This window comes from Battus philenor, unplaced genomic scaffold, assembly GCF_028537555.1.
Source record: "Battus philenor isolate CCGP_79_NKW_IND1 unplaced genomic scaffold, ilBatPhil1.0.hap1 SCAF_6, whole genome shotgun sequence".
NCBI classification, from domain to species: Eukaryota; Metazoa; Arthropoda; class Insecta; order Lepidoptera; family Papilionidae; genus Battus; species Battus philenor.
In genome coordinates this window covers 14,599,801-14,622,491 of record NW_027181726.1, presented here as the reverse complement: position 1 = coordinate 14,622,491, position 22,691 = coordinate 14,599,801, and the positions used below count along the sequence as shown (strand labels likewise).

General features: G+C 31.0%; 2 protein-coding genes across 2 annotated transcripts; both read left to right on the top strand.

The window, feature by feature from the left end:
• Positions 1–4,818: 4,818 nt before the first annotated feature.
• On the top strand, positions 4,819–10,556 carry LOC137930150 (putative acyl-CoA-binding protein). Its single transcript, XM_068773288.1, has 4 exons — positions 4,819–4,890; positions 8,013–8,048; positions 9,038–9,152; positions 10,361–10,556. Exons 2-4 carry the CDS (start codon positions 8,034–8,036, stop codon positions 10,486–10,488), a joined length of 258 nt encoding a protein of 85 aa, XP_068629389.1. The 5' UTR covers positions 4,819–4,890; positions 8,013–8,033; the 3' UTR covers positions 10,489–10,556.
• Positions 10,557–12,311: 1,755 nt separating this feature from the next.
• Positions 12,312–22,577, top strand: LOC137930149 (acyl-CoA-binding protein homolog). The gene is made up of 3 exons (XM_068773287.1): positions 12,312–12,412; positions 12,931–13,048; positions 22,039–22,577. The coding sequence occupies exons 1-3, from the start codon at positions 12,398–12,400 to the stop codon at positions 22,176–22,178; spliced, it is 273 nt and encodes a 90-aa protein (XP_068629388.1). The 5' UTR covers positions 12,312–12,397; the 3' UTR covers positions 22,179–22,577.
• Positions 22,578–22,691: the final 114 nt, after the last annotated feature.

Sequence of the window (22,691 nt, the reverse complement as noted above, 5' to 3'; positions counted from 1 at the left end):
ATACAACATTGCTATTGTAGATTGTCTATGAATAACTACAATCTAAGTTGTAGCTTTCTTAATCAAATACATCTTACTAAACTTCTATATATGAATATTGAGTTTTTCCCTCGATTTTTATCTTTTCCTGTCGAAAACAAAGCTCTGCAATCCGAAGTATAGGTGCCACACCCAAATCTGTTTTACCTATTCTATTTCCCAATGTTAACACGGGAGTCCCGACCGATGTTAAACGAAGAGACCGACTTCGTGTAACACCTAAAGAGCAATAGGATGACTTTGATAAAGCTCACCACAATGAGCCATTCATACGCTGCCCAACTGTGGGGAACCCTTCTTGAACCGTTCCCGCATCTGTATATATCGCCATGTAATTTTGTTAAAGCTAGCATTCTGAAAAAGCGTTCCGTATGGAACAATCATGTATTTATTTATCCTTTTACAACCTTTTTGATGGCGGATTTTATGCCTTTAGAGATGACCAGGTAACTCATGGTAGTATAGACAGAGATAGGCAAGTGTTCAAAAGTTAATCAGTCACACAAATATATGCTATTTAGACCCCTTGCCATGTTTTTCCGTGTTGGGTAGACCCCCTACTTCCCTGATATTGATTTCCTGTAAATTTTTAACTGTAGTGAAGTTTAGTGTTAAAAACTTAAAGTAAAAACACATGTTAATTTAAACAGTTATCAATTGACTTTAAAATTAAAACTACTCAAAATAAAATTTTGTATCTGTTATGTAAAATATACATCATATTAAATAAACTATAAATAAAATAACATAAAATATATACTTCATAGGTACTTTTATAAATATTGTAAATGTTTTGATATATAAGATAGTATGATGTAAGTAAATAGGTACTATCAGTGTATGTGTTGAGATCCACTATCGTGGACCCCTATTTTCATTTCATGGACCCCCCAATTTTTTTCGCTGACGTAGACCCCTTGCAGGTTGTCATAGACCCCTAGGGGTCGATATAGACCACTTTGGGAATCACTGCCTTAGCCTAAAAATGACACGTTTATTTCTAAGACATGTCTCAACAAAACTTCATTTTCGCAGCTAATTTACCGTCATCAACAATTTTGGTATTATAGGACGTTCTGTGTTTGTACAATATTTTGAATGAAATCTATCATAATAAAGCGCAAATCGAGAGTTTGAACTTTTCGTTGTCGGGAAAATTCCAAAACTATGTATCTTATAAAACTGAAGTATAGCTACTTTTGAAATCTTGATTGTTAAGGGGATATCTGTTCTTTGCTACCTACCTATCATATATATAATACTATTTAATATTATACTATTAAACGACAAATTACACATGCCCATTACCACAAGCCCAATTAAGTGGAAATATGAAAGCACAGTAGTAGTTCAAATTCGCGTTCCCATTTCAAATAATGCATTTGAAAATTATAGCATTACAGTTGACATAAATTATACTCGAAGGCGCGCTATCTCGAAGCTTATTTATTATCGATTACTTATTTGATAGCGCTATTTTATAAATAGATACTGTTTTCGTACCCAATGATGTTAATTCTATAGATAGGGTTGTCAAATTTGAAAAAATTTCATCGCATTGAATATATATTTTCACTTATGTTATGTTCTCTTTTTGTTCTACCTTTTCGGGCATAAAATTTCATGTCTTATTAATCTATTGCTATGACGCTATTAAAACATCTACTCTACAGTTTAATCAGTTTTATCGTTCCCAAGAGACAAAGTTATTCTGCTAGATGATCGAACTAAAGACGGTTCTGACATCTGAAATGAGATCGGCCTAGAGAAGAATGGATAGCATTTAGGTATTTTTTGACAAAAAGGGGCTGTAGTTCGACTGCTTTACTATGCTTCTAGCGATATCTGGAACATAACACATGACTCCGTTCGGTCTAGACAGATAAATCTGTTTAATGAAGCAGTTAAATACATTTCTTTCCTGGGGAAAATATCACCTGTAAAACAATAGCTGAAAATATTAGTTTCGATGTATATATTTTTTAGTTTCTGTTCTACTTTTCTTCTTTAGTCGTGCACATTTTTTGCATTTATTCTTTTATTTTTTACATTATCTCTCACTCAAACATTTCTTATCCTTGACCTCTTGACACATATATTTTTCTATTTATTTTCTATCCCCTGTTTTTACAGACCTCTCCAACCTTGTCAAAGTCCTCAGGGGCTTTTTTGACAAAATTATTCTTTCGCATAATATTTTTATTTTATCTCTTACCTTTTTTCAGTCTCAATATCACACATTCTTTCCATTTTCATGTATCACAAAATCTTTCATTTCTTTTTGTACTTTATCTTCTTCCATCCTAGCTTTCGTGGCCTTCCCTCAGGAATGCTACATGACAATTCTGCTCTATTCTATTGTTATTCTTCCGTTCTATTTATTAAATTTTGTGTGGCTATGTTAATTACTTGCTTTACTTCTAAATCCTCAATCACAATTTTATCACTATTTATTGCTATTCAATTACAATATCCGTCACTTTCTGTTTCTTACTTATATATTTTTCAGATGGTTTCTCCTGTGACTTTCCGGCATTATTCTAGGTTGGTCTGGCGACTCTACTTGTTGTTCACTAGTGAAGCGATATTTTGCTTTATTGATCCTTTGCTGCAACCGAAACTGGCAATCTGATCGTTCCGGGCAAATAAAGACAGTCAGTCATAATATGCCCCACGGTCCACAACTGAGACACAGGTGCACGAGGAACTCCTCGAGCTAAAACCTATGTGAGGGTACTCGGAGAATTCCCCGTAACCAGTGAACATCTGGACCAGAAAAGTATTCAGCTCAACCTGGCGAAAAGCACGCGGTAGGTCGAGACGGCTAAATGATCTATATATTACCGATGTTATTTTATTTCCCTTTCTTTTATCTACTGTTTGTTTTCTACCGTCCTTTTCACTAGAATCTCTTGATGTTGAATGTTATGATTTAGTTAAACATTCAACTTTAAAACACTCTTGCATAGTGAGTTTCTGAAATAAATATTTATTTAAAGTTTACCGTGTAGTTACTGTTGATAGGCCACATGGAGCGCAGAATGAGAACAGGGGCCTTAAAGTTCTAGAATGGAGAAAATGGAACCGGAAGCATTGCGAGGGTCCTTTCATCAGGGGGGCAGATGATCTTGTTTAGGGCATCAGAAGGCGATAGATGTATGCCGTTTAAATAATTGAATCATCGACATATTCGCGAGGATGTTAATGAGGACGATATATATTGTGAAAGTGATTTATTAAATTCGGGCAACTGATCCTATTGGAAATATATAATGGAGGCCTATGTCCAGTAGCAGATATCCTGCGGCTAAGAAGGTGATGATGATACAGTTATGAAACAATTGTCAATCGAAGTATTTTAATGTTATTAATAAATACAAAAGATTATTTTATATTACAAGGTTTTTAATAACCATTGTATTCTTTAGAAAAATAAGACGATTGTTTCACAATTTATTACAATAATGAAATTAATCGTTGCACTTTATAAAGGTAATTAAGTATAAATAAAAATATATTTTTTTCTTTGTTGAAACTTCTTAAACTAGGGATGTTACATATTTCGACAGTAAATCTAATTTAAATTCTTTACATATATACATTGTATCCTTTACACATATCTTTTTAAAAGCTTGTAGAACATTGAACTTTCGGTGTTGTCTCAATTCCATTTATGAATCCTGATTACCCATAAACAAACTTACTGTGAAAATATAGATGAACATCTTTTTATATTAAAAATTGAAACACTACACACTAACACTTTGCTATAATTAAGAAGTATAGGAGAAATATAGACGTAAAATATAAACAAAAAAATGGGTATTTCCAAAAATAGTTTTAATAGAAGTCGTGAAGTCGTGTCGAAAAGATTTAGGACAAAAAAGATAATAATAATGCATATAGCAATTCATTATAAAACGACCAGAATTTCGCGTTTAAATAAAACAATATTTCTAATATTCTCAAAATGTCTCAGATTTATAATTCTCTTGTTAATGTATTAATTTCAAATATCACCCAACTTAGATTTATTTTTTTATTACTACCCACATCTCATTAAATATTTTGTACATAATTCTCTGGTAGAAAGATAATAGTTTATTGTCTCCCTTGTTACACACGTCTTTACTCCGCGCCAGTTTACAACATAATGTTATGTCTACCCGCAGTTTTTGTTAAGTTCGAGACGACAAACAGTATTTAAACATAATTTTTGCGGGTCATTGTTGTATTATATAGCTATATTTGAAGATAATGCAATCTTTCTTCCTTTCTTAACTTTCTTCGTATATTAATTTTCCTTTTATTTTCTCCCCACTATTCCCTGTTTTGGACAGCGATGTGATCCCTTCATTGTATTTTTGACCTTTTTTTTCTTTTTGATCTTTTCTTATTCCACGGTGACCATTCAATTAGGCGCTTGAACTAGGAACTTTGTTTTCTAACATGGCCTGCCCATTCCTGTTTTTTTTTTGGCTCACTAAGGCCAATGTCTGTGACTTTATTCTGATTTTCGAGACATATCATTCAGCTCCTTGAAGTGGAAATGACAATAGGGACTGATTCTATGAAGTTCTAGAAGAGAGATATAGCTATATAGCTGAGAAGGGAGGGTAAATATCGGTCAGTAAATTACCTTTATCATTATGTAACTTATCATTAAATTATAAATTGATAATAACGTTATGAAAATTAACGGTTTTATAGCATATGCGATAGCTTATCGCTGCGACAGCCCTGCGGTAATCCGTTTGTGGAGATAAGCGTGTTACCGCGAAAATTTAACGTGTGAGCGACTTCGGAACACGCCAGTTTCTTTCTTGAATTCACTTCTGACCTATCCACCAGGTGAGTAAAATTTGCGATTTATTATCTATACCTTTGGGTAATTTGTTAAGGATAATTTTGAAATGTAAAAACAATATCCACGCTATTTATTTTCTACTCGAAGCTTCTAGAACAGAGTTCTCCAAACTTTTTTGTGTCGTAGACCCCTTGCCATGTTTTTCCGTGTTGGGTAGACCCCCTACTTACCTGATATTGATTTCCTGTAAATTTATTTGTTTGTCCCACATTCGTATTAATAGAGTGACGAATTGAAAGTCAGTGCAAGGTAGCGAAGCTCTGTGACTGCGACTCTCAGGTTTTTACAAGTTCAAAATGTATTGCGACCACAAAGCGAATACTAACATCCTATAACTTCCACAATTTTATAAACATATATAATATTTTTTTTACTTCATAGGTACTTTTAAATAATGTAAACTTCTTTTTAAATAATGTAAATGTTTTGATATTATAAGATACTATCGGTGTATGTGTTGAGATCCACTATCGTGGACCCCCAATTTTTTTTCGCTGACGTAGACCCCTTGCAGGTTGTCATAGACCCATAGGGGTCGATATAGACCACTTTGGGAATCACTGTTCTAGAACGTTCTTGCGATTTCGTATAAACTAATATATATTCTATTAAAGTATAAAAGTCATTAAAGTGAGCGCTAAAATTCATTAATAATTAATAACGTCATTGTTATAATTTAGACCACTCTAAAATCTGAAATTTATTTTAAATAATTTCATTAGAATTGTTAATGTTCAATTGTACCATTGAATGTATTCGATTCGTTGAAAATAAGCAATAAAATATAAAAAAAAACCCATTAATTATCTTAATAACAAAAAAGTAGAAATATAATGTTTATTACCAACAGGAAAATTCACTGTAATTGTTTTCAACGTAATTAAAAATTATAATATTTCAAAATAACCTTGAAACTTCAAGTACTTGTAGCCTTTATAGCATATTTATTATTATTATTATTCAACTAATTACAAATCCTACAGCAAACGTAATTTCACAGTTTTATTTCCATTTTATTATAATAGAATTTAAGGTTATACAAAAATGTAGAATGTTAACGTCGCAAAGAAGTCGTTGAACGTGGTAAAGAAAATGATTTATATAAACCGCATTTCTTTTGTAATTGACAAATACTGCTTGCTTCAACAAAGATAGCTTCAGTGGATTCTGGTTTTAATTTTAAATCAGTGATATTATGCTACCGAAACCACTGTACCACGCCTTAGCACACAGCGAAACTGGAGGGGGAGGGGTATTTACCGCTCTTTTCCATCAAACTGTAAACTCTGCCTGTGGCGGAGTTAATACCCTATTTTATTTAGCCACCACAATGTTTTCTACCACGTAAATTCTACTAACTTTGGCATAGAATATAAACCAATGATTGCATATTTATAACATGTCAGGGTCATCGAATTTGTAACCAAACAAAGATCAGCACAGGGGCGGCTCTAGCTTGTGTAGCTCCCGTGAGCAAAGAAACGCTGGCGTCCCCTAGGCCTGACCCCCACATCCCCACGCAGCTATAACTATTAACTTTGCCGTCGTAACAAGAAAGTTTTTTTATATTCCTACGAGCTATTTTATAAGTAGGTATAGCTTACAGTGTGGTATTAGTTACGGCCTTTCCTCTTATGACGGCAGAACAACAGTCATTGTTTTTTGTCTGTAGCACATCTCTGTTGCGAAATTAAGCGGCGAACCGCGATAGTTTATGTTTCGTTTCGTGTTTTAAGTTTTATATATACAGCGAAATCGGAGCGAAATGTAGGAAATTTCTGTTTCGCTGGCCATACAACTCATCTCCGAGGACGCCGCGGCGCTCCCGTGTGCATTGCACACTCTGCACTTTAGGTTAAGCCACCCCTGGATCAGCATAGGTACCTAATTACGGCTTTATTATGAGGAGTAATAGCATCGTTGGAAGCTGTAATAGTTTTATAATTTACATTAAATTTTGTGCGAGTAAAAGTTACTTTCATGTGCTTTTCCAGAGTTTGACCGTTAAGTTGTCGTAGTAATTGCTGAACCACATATAAAGTACGAAGGTTTTTGAGTGGTTCGATCATATATTGTTCGCAAGATAAATGTGGTTTGGTCATTTGCTAAAGGATGCTCGACCCGTTTGTCTAAAGCGCAGTACAATGATTTCACTAACACTATTCGCCAATTCAATTTAAAACACGATAAAACGTGGTGAACACATTTGACCATGAGCTTAGTTCATCAATTCTTCTTAAGACTTACACAAGTGGTCCTCGTAAATAGCAATGCGAAATCGTTATACACAGAAATATATATTTGTCCATATTTTCCTCATTTAAAATACAACCATTTTTTGAAATCCGTTACGATGTTTATCATATTATATCTTATCAAATTAAGATCATATCATTACTAATTTTCATTGAGTAAAGTTTACTTTTATTGCTTTTATTAAAATAACCTTATTTATGACAATCTTAATAATCACAAAGATGGTAGAGATGGTTTTTATTTTGTACCTAAACAAACCGGAAACCCATTACCGGTAGCCATATGCAAATCGATAGTATCCGCTGTCAAACGGTCATTGACCCTACTGTCGTAACCCTATGTAGTTAATATGTCTTCATTATTGTTAAACAAGCACAAGTACATAATGAATAAGAAAGGGACGATATGGAATCATATTATTCAGTAGTTCACAAGGTTTTGTTAGATCTGTTTATATTCTTTTATTTTATATAACATATTTGTTTTTGGCGGCTACCTATAGAATATAATTTTTAAATATTTATGGCAAAAACATTTTTAATAGATTATTATTAAAATGAGAATTAACGATATATAACTTTATTTTATAATTTTCCCTTACTACATTTCTTATATCAAGATATATAGTGAGATATACAAATAAATAAGGGTGACTGATTTCAAAGTTATTTTTGTTTGATGATTGAACCTTAACATAGATTTTCTTAAGTAGTTCCATGATTTGATATACAGCATTATTTAAAATGTAAATTATTTTATATCCTGTCAAAAACATCTTATTTTTAGAAAGGAATATAAACACATGTTTGTTATTAAAATAAATATGTAATGTATCCAATTTTTGTTTCAGATTCCAAACAAATAAGCCGCAATGTCTCTCGACGAGGTGAGTAGCTCTAGAAAGTTCTTTATCATGCAATTACTACAAAAACTGTGCTACCGAAAACAACAACTTAAAAATGTAACAACTTGTTTGTAAACTGGTTGTTTTTAAGCCTGTAAACCTGTTTGTATGGTAACGATAAAAAAAGAGAAAAAAGATCCGTATCAAAAGGCGACAATCCCTTTCTCAACTGTCTGCGCTCAATAAACGCAAAAAAACAACATTGTAAACAAAACACCCTAGCGATACAAATCATAATTAATGAAAAAAATACTAGATGACAAAAATTTCTGGCATTTATGCTTTTCTACAAAGGTCGTAACACATGGCTACCAAAATTAATTGCGATAATTATCTGCAAACTCCGATTTAAATATCTGGTAACCTAATTTTTCGGCTCATAGATATCTTGAACTTTAGGTAATGTTATGTTTATGGCGGTTTTAAAAAACAAATCTGTATCAGACAATCGAGGAATTTTTTAATGCTCTTGGTCCACCGCCAACAAAATTGTGTAAAAACTTAATTTATAAAAAAAAACTTAATATTTTAAAATTGAAATTAGAAACGTTTCCGTAATAAATAAATACGAAGTTGGGATAACTATATTCTTTGTCTTTGAATACAAAATATCATTGTTTTTTTATATCTTATTAGCAGTTGGATATAACACAATGATTTTTAAAATGCAAACCAAAGCCGTGTGAAAATAAAATAATATGAAATTTGCAAAATTGGCCTTCAAACTTTAAACAATTTTACATAAATTTAAATTAAATGTTTAAAAGTTAAAGGCCAAATTGGTAACTTTAACACATAATTATTTTATTTGCTCAATTATAACATTGCTTATTTAGTCAGTTACTTTTAAAGTGTATTAACATTTTTAGTATATTTTATATTATATTTATGTATCAGTCAAGTTAGATCACTTATAATTAAGAACCAATTATTTTCTGTCTTCATACATGAATATACTTTTTGATTCACAGCAATTCAAGAAAGTCGCCGATAGCGTCAGGAACTGGAAGACCAAGCCAAGTGACAGCGAAAACCTTGCTCTCTACTCACTTTACAAGCAAGCTGTGTTCGGAGATGTGAACATCTGTGAGTATAGACAAAAAATTTTCTTTACAATCTATTTCACTGCTACAGATTAAATATGAAAAGAAACGTCATAACAAATGAGCTATCTAATGACATAAACAAGAATACATAACGTACATTAATTATAGTACCCGGCGATAAGTATTGCACATCGATCTTTAGAAAGAGACTATCGGCTAATTTCAGCTTCGTAGTGCTTTGTCTCTGTCCCACACTACCTATGTGACGTTTTGTCAGTCGTGCGACAGGGATAACGCTCTATGAAATTAGCCTATTGTCTCTATCCAAAGGCCGATGTGCAATATTTATCGCCAGGTACTGTAGTGTATATTTGTTTATGTAGCTTTTTTAAGACATTTTGAAACAAGATTGCAACATTGTTTTGTGGCCATTTTAGTAAATCTCGTATATAAAACTACACAGAAGAAGAGGGTGGCTCTTGAATAAGCCAATTTTTTTAATTTTGCTCGTATTGCATTTTCGAATTTTTGTTTCTAGATAATACTGCTGTATTAAGGGTTTTACAAAAAAAATTATTTAAAAATAAATTCAAAATTCTTTTAAACAGGCTGTAACTTGAAAAGGATCGATTGTTATCATTTTTTTAATTGTTTCCTACTTTGTTGTTTTTACGGTAAAAAATCGTAACACTAAAAACGAAAACACGTAAATTTCATGCGTTTGACAGTTCATGCAATGCAGATTTACGTTGTCGTTTTATAGTTGCATTGACCAGTATTTAATTTAAAATTCATATTTAATTTAAATATTTATTTCACTTTGAATAAATAAAATAGATACTCTGAAATACGTTACATTATTTATTTTTATTCGAATTTGACGAATTACTTCTGGTAAAAAAGTTGTTGGCATAGCTAATATATTAAAAATATATTTTGTTTATTAATATAGATGTAAATTGAAATCGAATAAAGAAAAACGTCAGTGTTTAATTTATATGAAGATTAGGCACTCAATTTTAGTATTTTTTTAATATAACAGTTACTAATAAAAAAATTAATCTCACAGTGTCCAATTTACGGCATAATTTTGAACGCAACGGCAAATTAGAGCCAATATGATTGGTTATTTCTTATCGTGAATGTCATATGCGTTTTCTTGTAAATATTTAAAACATGCCTATGTAAGCATTGGTCTTGAATAATATATAACTAGAAGGTTATGGTAAAAATGTTTTATTTTTGCAGCTGAGCCAAGCGGTATCGTAGAAAAAGCTAAATTCAATGCATGGAGCGGTCGCAAGGGTATCTCTCAGGACGACGCCAAGAAGCAATACATCGAAATGGCTGAGAAGTTACAATCCAAATATGCATAAAATGTTCATAATATAAGCTATTTATTATAATAAATTAGGAGTAAATGACATTTTACTCTTAAATGTTTTTCTCGTTTCTCATTGACATTATTAAACTTTTCTTATTTAATTAATGAAGTATCTCAAGTTTTATTTATTTATACCCACATAATAATAATACCATACCAATAATAATTTTTAATAATTCCTTTATGAATTTTGACGATTTCACTACGGACATTCGGATGCACACTTACTAAAGATTGAAGCGTTGGTTTATTACAGAAAGCACTTTTGTATTGAAATGCGAAAAAAGTGCAAATAAAAATATTCCAATTTTAAATTTGCCTATTTTACTTAAACCATGTAGAAGCCGGTTCTATAATTTCTTAACATATTCATTCGAATGTATGATTCTTTGCTCGTCAACATAGTGATATACCTAACGTTCTTTAACGCACTAAAGTTCTAAAAAATTAGGATTATTAACAATTATTGCATAGATACAAAAAATGTGAAAACTACATTGTAGGTAAATAATTTCGTATACATAATCAATATTAATGATAAAAAATGGAAACAAAGTATATTTGCCACAATGAAAGACAAAGACGAGATTATTTATGAGTGTTTAAATCTTTGGTTAGTCAATTTTCACAGTAACGTCTTATAAAATAAATTTATTTCACCACGCGTATACCCAAGCATGTATCATATATATCGTTTAAAAGAATATTTTAGTCTGAAAGTGAACAAACACAGAAAATTTTTAGTGTTTTTAAACGAAATAACAAATCAATTAAAATGATTATGTACTTCACACATTATTCACTGATGTAAAACTAGCATCTTTTATTTTATTTTTGAAAATGTAAATAACAAGAAATATACGAATATACATATTCTTTGTATTTATATCATATTTATAACATTTAATATCTGCTGATTTTTAGTGCATTTATATTGAAAAAAATTCTGATTCATGTATTGGCATATTATTAAAACAAGCTGGTTGTGGACAGATGGACTACAATTCTTTCTTTTGTTGAAATATTTATAAAGATAGTTAACTTTAATTGACATTTTTTAAATTACATCTCTAATGTTTAGAAAGTTTTTGAACATAGTTTTAGATAAGTTATTATTTCGATTTTTTTTATAACCGGAGATTAAGAAGCCTGTCTCTATAACTTAGCTTACCTTAAAGAAAATATACTTAGTATATGTTATATATAAGACATACAAAGGTCTATAAATCAAATATTGATTTAGAAAAAAAAATGTACCTAACCACCTAAGAGTAATAAGATGATGGAAGGAAGGCGATGAAAGCAAGAAGGAATGAAAGAACAAAATGAAAGATATTGTGATGGAAATAAGGCAAGAATAAAAGAAATTGAGAAGAATGACAGTGAGTGAAGAATAAAGATGAAAGATCTGAAAAACTTAATTGTAAACAAAGACCCTGATCCCAACTAATTAGGGGTACGAGAGGCCTCCAATAACGGGGGCCATAAAAAAATATATCGATTTAGGATGTCTTTACACATGCCATAAAATCCTTAAACAATATTATTTAACGTTTTTTAGTATAATTTGTACAAAACATTCAATACAGTTATCGTATTTCGTTGAAACACTGTACACATCATTCGTTGCTCTAACCGGAGTCATAGCGGTGCGTTGTACGACTTATTTATTCAGTCGATCCTCAGTGCCGGTGCGGATAAGTCGCTATTTTTGTTTTATTAAGTAAGTGGCGTGTTTTGCCTACTACTTCGAGAATTATTTTATCGCGTCATTCAAATAACCTCTAATTATTATCAAACAGAGGACATTGTAATATTTTTTGTACCTATTAAATTGATTTTATCTCCAGTGACGATCGTTTTTTTTGTTATAGGTTAATTAGACCAACACAGAACACGTCATGTCGCTACAGGAGGTAATTTTTTAAATTTATTTCTTATATAATTATTTATATATCTTTTGTTTACTTTATTTATGGTTTTTTTTATATATAATTATATTAAATCAACTCTCTTAATAATTCAAATACCCCATAAATTTAATTTGATATTTTTTATATTGTCGGTACATCTTTAGCACTATAATTGTGAATACACTTGCATGCTACAAATAAGTAATATATTATTTTATAATAAATTAACAAATGATTCTTTTCACCAATTACCCGCTAAAGGAGAAAGTTGGATATTTATTAAGCTTGAATGATTCTAGAATTTAGCTTTCATTTACGGTTTTAAATACATCCTGTAATTGGTATATATTTATTATATGTAGTAAAAAAAGTTTTTTATAGTATGAAATCAATATTTATTTCTCTATGTATATATTTCAATGTATTTAAGTACACTACTTGAATAGCTCATATTTGCTGTATTATAAATTCTTATCTGAAGTTAATAGCAGGGAATTTCATATTGAATAATTATATTTCAGCAATTTGACCAAGCTGCTGCTGATGTGAGGAATCTTAAATCACTCCCAAGCGATGGTGATTTGCTTGAATTGTATGCACTTTTCAAACAAGCTACAGTTGGGGACGCTGATCCTGCTAGTAAGTATTTTTATTTCAAAACACATAAATAAATAACATCTTAAGATCCTGGATGTGTGCCACTTCCTACTGCTCCTTCTGGAAATCTCTAAGGCTATATATGTTCCGCAGTGGGTCTTACAGCTGAAATGACGATGATATAAAAAATACCTCAGATCATACATTGATCAATATTTATCTAGGTATTTCAGTGGTTCCCACAATATTAACTTTGAATAAATACCACTAGATTTGTGTGATATACAATGACATCACACTTGAATAGATCTTAGTTTTACCTTTATTGATATAGTTCCGGTAAAGTTTGAACATACCACTGTCTACGTATTAACATTTTCTTTTGATGTGCTCGTGGCTCTAGTATCAAACCTTGTGACTTAGTATATAATATTCTCCATGGTGTAATCATCAAAACATGGCCCTAACTTGTTCATTTCCATATTATTTTATTATTATTAATTATACATATTATTTTATTACTACTTACATCACTTGTAATATGGTTATGTATTTAGAGGTGGTAATTTAATATTACAATAGCAAACATTACATTTTAGGTATAACACATTGTCATATATCCGCTATGTTTAAAAGATCAAGGGGGAGAAAAAAAAATTGGCTGGAGGTAGATTGGCCATTTTAATAGGGAACATCATAACAGAATTTATATGGATGATACTTTAGTTTATATATCTGAGCTAATGTCACATAGGTGATATCTACAGATGTGGTGATGAATCATATAAAGTATAAAATTCTACACAGCAATGTTGCAGAGGCAAAACATATATGTCTCGTCAATAACTGTCGTACATTATAAACATTTTGAATGTATGAATTTTAAATAAGCATCAGACTTTTTTGCTATAATGGTTAATTAAAACACGAATCTACTTCTTGACAACCAGTAATAAAATATCGTCACGTGAATGTATCAGTATTTTTTAACGTCAAGTCACTTTCGAGTTTATACTACTTTCCTAGTTTCTCGCTTTACATAAAAAACGTCGTTTAATTGACCTACTAGCATACTTTACTAGAGGGTGAATATCAACGTGATCGACATTTTATAAAAAATTCTAATTTTTATCGATTTCAGTAATAAATTATTAGTCATGACATTAATTACATTAAAAAAAAATGTTACTGTGTAGGTATCAATGTTCTTTCATAATTCAAATAATAGAGTCGATTAAAAAAGAACTACAATATAACTATTGGATATATTTCATAATCTTACTGTATATAGGTTTATATTACAATCACCGGAACATAATATTTTTTTATTAATAACGAAAATGTAATCCTTGACGTGTCTAGTATATACACACCTTTTTATTTCTGACGTTTATTCGTCATTGTAATATACTTATTGTATACAAGTCTGAATACAAGTTTTGGGCCTTGTATTTTTTTTTCTTTTTTTATATCTTACATATATTTTTTAGAACTTAAATTATTTATCACATAGTTTTTACTACTAATATTTATTTAAAAAAATTTTCTTTTACCAATGCTTATGTAATAATTTACTACTTACTGCAGTTAAATTTTGTCCGTTCTAACTACCAAATTGTTTTTAAATAATTCAAGTATTACTTTTGAGAAATTGAGTTCCTTTCCGCTAGACTTTGGTTTATTGAGGCCTTCGTTTATCCTCACTGGCTTGCCTATTCCTGTATACAACAATAGGTAACAATTTTTCCTGCTGGTAGGAAGACTGTTTATGCAAATAGAAATAGGTAAGCGTTTCACAATATTACAGCAAAGTTTTAATATTGAAGCAAAATAATGTACAACTGTAGTTATTAACTTGAAGGGTAGATTGGTTATTGTTTTATTTAAATATTCATTACAGTTATTCATTTTTTTAATTCGTTCTCTTACAGGCAATTGAATGCGAACGGAAAGGTTAGGTTGTCGAAGTAGTGTACTGATGAATAAGTGTGTAGATAAACGAAAGCTAATTTGTGTTTAGAACTACTGATGACGGAATTCCAAATAAAAATTCCGTCGATGGAGTCTTTATAGCGGTTTTCAATCTGTATATAAAAAAGAAAGAGAATAGCGGTTTCCTGTGACCTTAATAATTTCCAGTTTTCGGAATATTATGAAATTCCGAATCCATGTCCGTATTACCTGTTTTATAAGGCCCCTTGTTCATAAGTATTTCATATAAAATATCATTGTTACAACATACAGATAATAAAGTGAATATTTTTAATTACGTTGACGTCCATTGTCTATATTTTTTTTGTTTCATTGTTTCTTGGTAGTTGGTAAAAACACAATTAACCTTCAATTGCGTTTAAATTATTCGTCTGACTTCCTTCTTACGCCAAGGGACAAGGTGCTTATATCTTTTTTGTTGTAGTAAGTGTGAATTTTCACACCGTTTTGTTTATTCTTGTATTACGACATTAATTAAAATAATGTAGGAACCATATCTTTTTTCTTTATGTAAAATTCTTACCTAGGAAATTATTTTAACATTTAAATTTTTAGTTGATTTTAAAATTTAATTGACTGTTGTCTCTACTAGACTAAAAGCATAAAAGTTTTTAAAAGATTTCTGTTTCTATATTGAATGTGAATCTACAAATTGATTTTGTTGACATCACTAGACTTTAGACAATTACGTTTTTGTATGACGATTACTTGTCTCTATTCATTTTTTTTATACCATATGTGTATTCGACAGCCAACGCATCACCTATATATCATTCCTTTAAAGTTTTTAGACTTTGTAATCAATGACCTGTTAATGTGTATTTTGTTTATATTTTTTTTTTCCCAAGAAAAAACTGCAAACTTTCTTATATTTTTATTTGAATATGGAATCTGTTTAGCACATGGTTGCACAGACTTATTAAGACTAGGGGCCACTCGGGCAAATCATGAACTGATGGCGGGCCGGCCGCCAGAAGTATAGGTAATTAAATTTTTTTTCTTGTATTCTGGAATAGATTTCAATATTTTTCGAATGTACGAGAGTATTATTTTTGCTGTCGGCGGGCCACCAGTATTCGACCGGCGGGCCGCGGTCTGTGCATCCATGGTTTAGCAAATATAGATATTTTCTAAATCTAAAAGACAGTATATAAGCAAATAGTTATGTTCGATAAATCGAAATGTTTGCCAATTCGTAGTTTTGGGTAAATTTATTTGAATATACCTATCAATTATGCAAATATATGGATAAAAAAATAATTTATATTAATTTCTGATCAACCAACTGTTCCGTTCAAAAATAAATTAAAATTATTTATCGCTTTTATGACATGGAATTTGAATTTAAATTTGGAATTTACACGTGATGTAAAAATTAAATAAAAATGGAATATAAAAGTTTTTACTGCAAATATTTTTTTGTTTGAAGACTCCACTGCTAAAAATATTAAGAGAATAATGAAGTACCATGTCAGGTTTTAATGTACAAGCGAAGGTGCGATTTTGTTGCATAAAAAATGCGGTTTTTGCCGATTCGCGCCGCATTCTTTCCGGTGAAAGTATATACCGTAATGGAATAAAAAACGTTAACGTACCGGCATTTGTGAAAATCAATAAATGCTTACATTTTCTGTATTTAATAATTGACTCTTGATTTTATCGGATAACCAAATTTAACCGAATCATTTTTTTCCTATTTTGTAGTCCCCATTATTGAGTTCTTCTTCCACCCCTATTTGTGTGGGAACAAGGATTTTATTATTCTTTTATTATTTTTTTCACATTAAATTTTTTATTACCATACTTTTCTTCCATGTATCACATTCTATCTTTCTCTTCTATTCTATCCCATTCATCCATTCTTATCACTGCAGTTTGGTCTTTTTAATTACAGTTTATCACAGAGTTTTGTTTATGAATTCTCTTATAGATATATTTATCACAGTTTTAACACATCACAGTTTATCTAATTATATTAAATTATATCAGGAATAAATTAATATTCCTGATATAATTTTCATTTCTTTTCATTTTTATTTACATTATTTGTTTGCCTGTTTACACCTTTTAATTTATTGCATTTTTTGCCACAACCCTGCAGAATTTAAGGAATGACTCTCTTCTTCTACTAAGTCTTAGTAAGCAGTTGTGGTAAAACTAGTTATTGAAGAAATTCAAAATATCTTGTCGAATATATCGTCTATAAATAAACGTTATACGGGGAAAATTATTATAGGTGTAAAAGCTATAAATTGGTGAATGTATTTTCTGCCAATTTAAGTACGCTACATGCTATCCAAAAGCAATGGTTTCAGATATGATAAATAACGTAATGATACTGTAGTAGAAAAAGGCATTTTTAAATTTCGAATTACTACACATTCGAGTTAATTCTCGTTTATTATTTTTCCGAGACTTTGTACAGCCAGATGTTTTTGGCCAGCATTTTGATAGAAAATAAAACATATATCAAAGTGATTAATTAATATACGTCGATTTGAAATAATTGAAAAGCTCTGATTGTTTTTGCTGACAAATGAATTAAACGTTCACTCCTTTAAAGCTTTTAATATCTATTCAATAGTTTTATAAATTGACCCAAATTAACAAAGAAATAAACCAGCTGGAAACATAGTTATTACTTACACATGAACGTGTTATACGGAAATCGAAATATCGTGGACTCAAAATCTTAAAGATATGTCAGTATATCTAACGATCAATACTAGCTGGTGAGGTCGAATATGATCACAAACTTTTCTCTTAGAGACTAAATATATAGGATGAGGATATAAACAATAATTAATTTTAATAATATTTAATATTAATCTAATTTTCGGCGATGGAGGTAGAATGTAAAATAAATGGTTATTAAAACAGCCGATCGAGTGGTTAGATTCTATTCGGTATGGGTAAATTTTTCGTCCCAAGGATCTTTAGTCCTGCCAAAGTAACTTAAGAGTTTGGTTGAGTGTTATGTAAAGGCCCAAGCCGAGGCCAACAAGTTACTTCTAGGTACAGAAAGTAATTAATTTTAATATGTAATTATCATAAAAAAATAATAACTTTTTCTTACTATGTTATATATTATTTCTTAAACCATTCACTTATGGAAAGTGGCTACATTTGTTGATTCATTTACATGATATATACTGTATATACTAGATATTGTTAAATTTCATTTAAAAGAGCAATTATTGATTTTCTTGCCTCTTTTCAACATATGAGCGGTTATAGCCGGTGATAGCTTACTGCTTATAATGTTAATATAATCAAAGTTTTAAAATCTTAAAAGTCTGTGATTAAAGATATTTCGAAGTTGAAGTGACGTAAGTCGATGGCAAATAATTATACATTCACCAATAAAAGGTTTTACATGTCTTGTCAATCATCCTGTATATCTGGTGATTTCAACATGATACGCTATTAATCACGATCGCATAAAAACATATTAAATCAATTGTCGCTATACCTGGAGTTACAGAAATATTTACAGATAAAATAGAATATACGAAGTTATCGGTATGCGGCTATCATAATTTAGTATACATCGATATATCACCATGTATATTAATAACTAGTTCAAGAACACTAGTGTTGAAGGCCCCTCCATTATTGTTCCAATTAGGTTTGATTACGATACATACACAATTGAATCGAAATGTTATCTACGTATTAACAGGTGGCGCAAAAGTAATGTCATAATTTGAATGTGCCTTAATTTTTGCAAATGGCGGCAAATGTCACTATTTTGACATTTATAGTGTAGGTATATAGATAATTAGTTGCCGACAAGCGATGAAGCGACATCAAGCATGTAGAATTATTGTTATTGCTCATTTGACAAATTTTTAGCATCTGTTATTTATTCGCAGCGTGAAATTCGTAGTCCTGCTCCATGTACTCTAACAATCAGTGGACCCAGATTGCACAAGGAGCTTTGGTTGATATGGGTCCACTAAAATCATGCGTTTATCGCAACTAATCATACACCTTACAAGCCTTAAAAGCTAACATTTAAGAAGATATCGCCAATTAGGAGCCAAATGTTTTGTGAGCTGAAATGTGAAATACGAGCGCAATTATGAATCAACTCGGAAGGTGGCCACTTATGCTATATAATATTTTCCAAATAATGCCATCAATGTTACACTTTTAAATAATCTTTTTTTATAATCAGATTTTTATTTCGAAATTTATTATAAAATGGTAGCCGTATCAAATTATGATATTACTTTTGTACCACTTGCTGGAGTACTTCAGAGGGTATTTCTGCTAATACAATGCAATCACTTTATTACATCTTATTTTTAAAAGAAGATGGTGAAGGTTATGTTCGAGATTTCTTTACAAGATCAAATCAGAAATAAAGAGGTAGTGACATAACCCAATGGAATGGCAAGTTAGTAGTATTCACATGGCGTAGATGACCACTAGTGCTTTAAGTTTTGAAGTGGAGGCCATGTCTTCGACCTATAAGAGATAGAAAATCACTTCAGGAATTCCTGTGTCTTTCTTGTCCTTTTCTTGCTGTCACAACGTCACAGTAACTATGTATAACTTTCAGTCACAGGTTTTGCATACATCCATATTTCGTTTGTGTATTCTCTACGAAATATACGTGTATGCATTTGATGACGTCATGTATACTCAAGTTAATAAGTACTCGCTTGAATAGTCGGTCAAAAGGTCAAACTTACAACACGCCATACAAATTTACATATTTAAACAAGATTCGTTAAATAACTTATACTTATTATTCGATAAAAAAATGTAATATTTTTTTCATTGGCTGGTAGCAAAATAGCGTGCGTTTTTAAACGGTTTTATTTAGTTCGACCCGTACGGAATTTATTTGGATCAAAATTAGAAATTGAAATTTAAGCACCTTCCCGTTGTCAGATTGATCTGAAATTTGGTACACACATTTAATTTAGATGACAATACAATATAATAAAATCAATAACATTATAAATCTAAGATGGCTGCCGATACAAAATGGCGAATTACGTATTTTTCCTTAACCCCCTCAATATGGGTATCAAATGAAAGGGCTACACTAGTAAAACACGATGATTATGTAAAAATTTAAAATTCAAGATGGACGCCGTTCCAATATGGCGGACTAGGTACATATTTTTCCACAACCACCACTAATATGGGTATCAAAAAACCGTTTAACTTAAAAGTTTTTTAAATGTATTTATTCTGTGTGACTTTTGAACATTGAATGCGGTAGGTGTTCGTGTATCAATGACTTTTTTAACCTGAACTTCTGTTTTGGATATACCAGTTGCTTGTTGTTAACATTTTGAAAGTAAAAATTATAAAAAATTCTAAATGGGTAGGTCCGAAAAAGAAAAAGTGTTGTAAGGAAAGGATATTATATTAAATTTGTCATTTGTATTCCGGTCAAGAGAAGGTTACGGGTGTTCCAGAGTCCACTTTCCGCGTACGTTCGTGATTGTTTTGTATGACTTTACGATAGTATTACAATTATTAGTAGCGTTAAAATAGAGTTTTAGTATTCTTTAGAAGTCAACCCACATGACTGTATTTCATCATCTTCACATCAGGCTATAGCCGCCTTCTCCAAGACACATGCGACCCCCAAAGATCGTCTCGATCACCAATTTTGCGCTGCCCGCATCCAGCGACAATCCGTGGGCTTAACTATGTCGTCGGTTCCCCTATAGGGGGTGGGGGGTGGGGTGATGATCCATGCCTGGACTACTGGCCTGTAGTGGCCAAGTTTTAATTATCTTTTTTTTAAATTAATAAAGCTGAAGATGATAATAATTCATAGCTGAAACAAAGCAGTCAGTCGAGTCATTAAATTCTTAATAAAACTCTCTTTTGTAAAAATAAATACCTAAATAAGCCTTTATTGCGGAAAATAGCCTTAATGATGTTAAAGGTATTTTATCGGAAAATGGTAGTTAAGTCCTTTTAGCTTGTCTTCCGTCGAAGGTTTCCTCTACAGCAGTGCTCCGCAACCTTTTTTCATCTACCGCACACTAAAATCTTTCCATAAATTTCAGTGCCACTGTGTCTCAAATAAAAAATATGTGTAATGAAAAATTGTAAAATTTCCGACGATTACGGAGTACTGCTTTAAAGCTTTCAATTACGTTTTGTTGTTTGCTATGCACATCCTTGTTGAACCCGATATTTTCATAATGTTTCCTTTTTCTTCTTCTGTCTACGTCTACTTCTCTTGCTGGATTTGGATACTTTATCCACCGGACGATATTCTGATTACTACGCATTGAAATAAATTATTATTATTTCTCCATGCAGATTTTGTACTGCCAGAAGTTATTGTTTTGTCACATTATATCGGAATTTTAGAGTGATCACTTGCTGCATAGTGATTTAGTATATACACTATTCATTCTGTATATATATACAGAGTAAATTATTACGAATGTTCATTTAATAATTTCGAAATTTTAAACATAGAAATATTTATTGTCTGATAAAGTTTTTTTTTAATCTGTGTTTCTTCACACATCAATATCCTATTGATAAATATCTAATCTGCGTAACAAGGACGCTTTACACGATTTGTAATTTACAAGCAAAACATCTGATAAATATTAAAATTTTTTTATTTTTATTTTTAATAAATGAAATGTTTTTGAAACCATTTATTTTTGGATAGGGTGTACCATAAATTTATTGACAGCAAATAAACTATACATTCACTATTTTAAAGTTTTTACAACAATAACCATTAATCCTTTATAATAAAGTCATAGTTTTAGTCTATAGACGCCTGCTGCAAGACATAGGCCTTCCCATAAGATATCTATAGGGCGATATACCATAATCGCCACATTTGGCAGGCGGGTTGACGATCGCAGTTTGGTATTGTGGAGAACGCTGCTGCACATTTTCCGGAATCTTATTTGTCGGCAGTGGTAATTTTATATAATAAATGTACATGACCCACGATCCCAAGTATCTATCCTTAGACCTTTTTAACCGGTATCAATAAAATGAAAGAATATAAATTAACGCGTGTGTTTTATTTGCAGATAGACCTGGAATGTTCGACCTGAAGGGAAAAGCTAAATTCGACGCGTGGAGCAAAAAGTCCGGGACATCTAAAGAGGACGCCCAGAAAGCCTACATCGCCAAAGTGGAGAGTTTGAAGGCGTCCATAGGGCTCCAGTAGCGACCTGTCAAACCATTGCATTCTTCGAATCGTGCACAAATTCAAATTAAGAATTTGTATTCTTTCTTTTAAATTATTCTGTATATTCCGGATAGCATCTTCACTGTCTTCCGTATTTAAAAAAAAATGTATTCCTTTTTTTATATACACACATGTAAAAATCTTTGCTATATTTTGTAAACAAGTTGTTTAAAAAAACTTTTCCACAGATTAAATATATAAGTGTTACGATGCCGTCCGCATCATAGATAATATTTATTGTTTGTTTTAGGTGTAGGTAAAATATAAGACGACATCGCATCACAATACGTTAGCTATATCTCTGTTGTTTTTTCTTAGGCTGAAATATTTTATTATTTCTATACTGTAATCCAAATAAATTTATTTACGTCACAGTTATTTTTTGTGTTTTTTTTTCTAATTTTATCTTATTTATAGATTAACAGAAGCTAAAAAATATTGTGGTTTAAATGTTTCATTGAAACGAGATGTTAATATGACTCTAACGTCAAC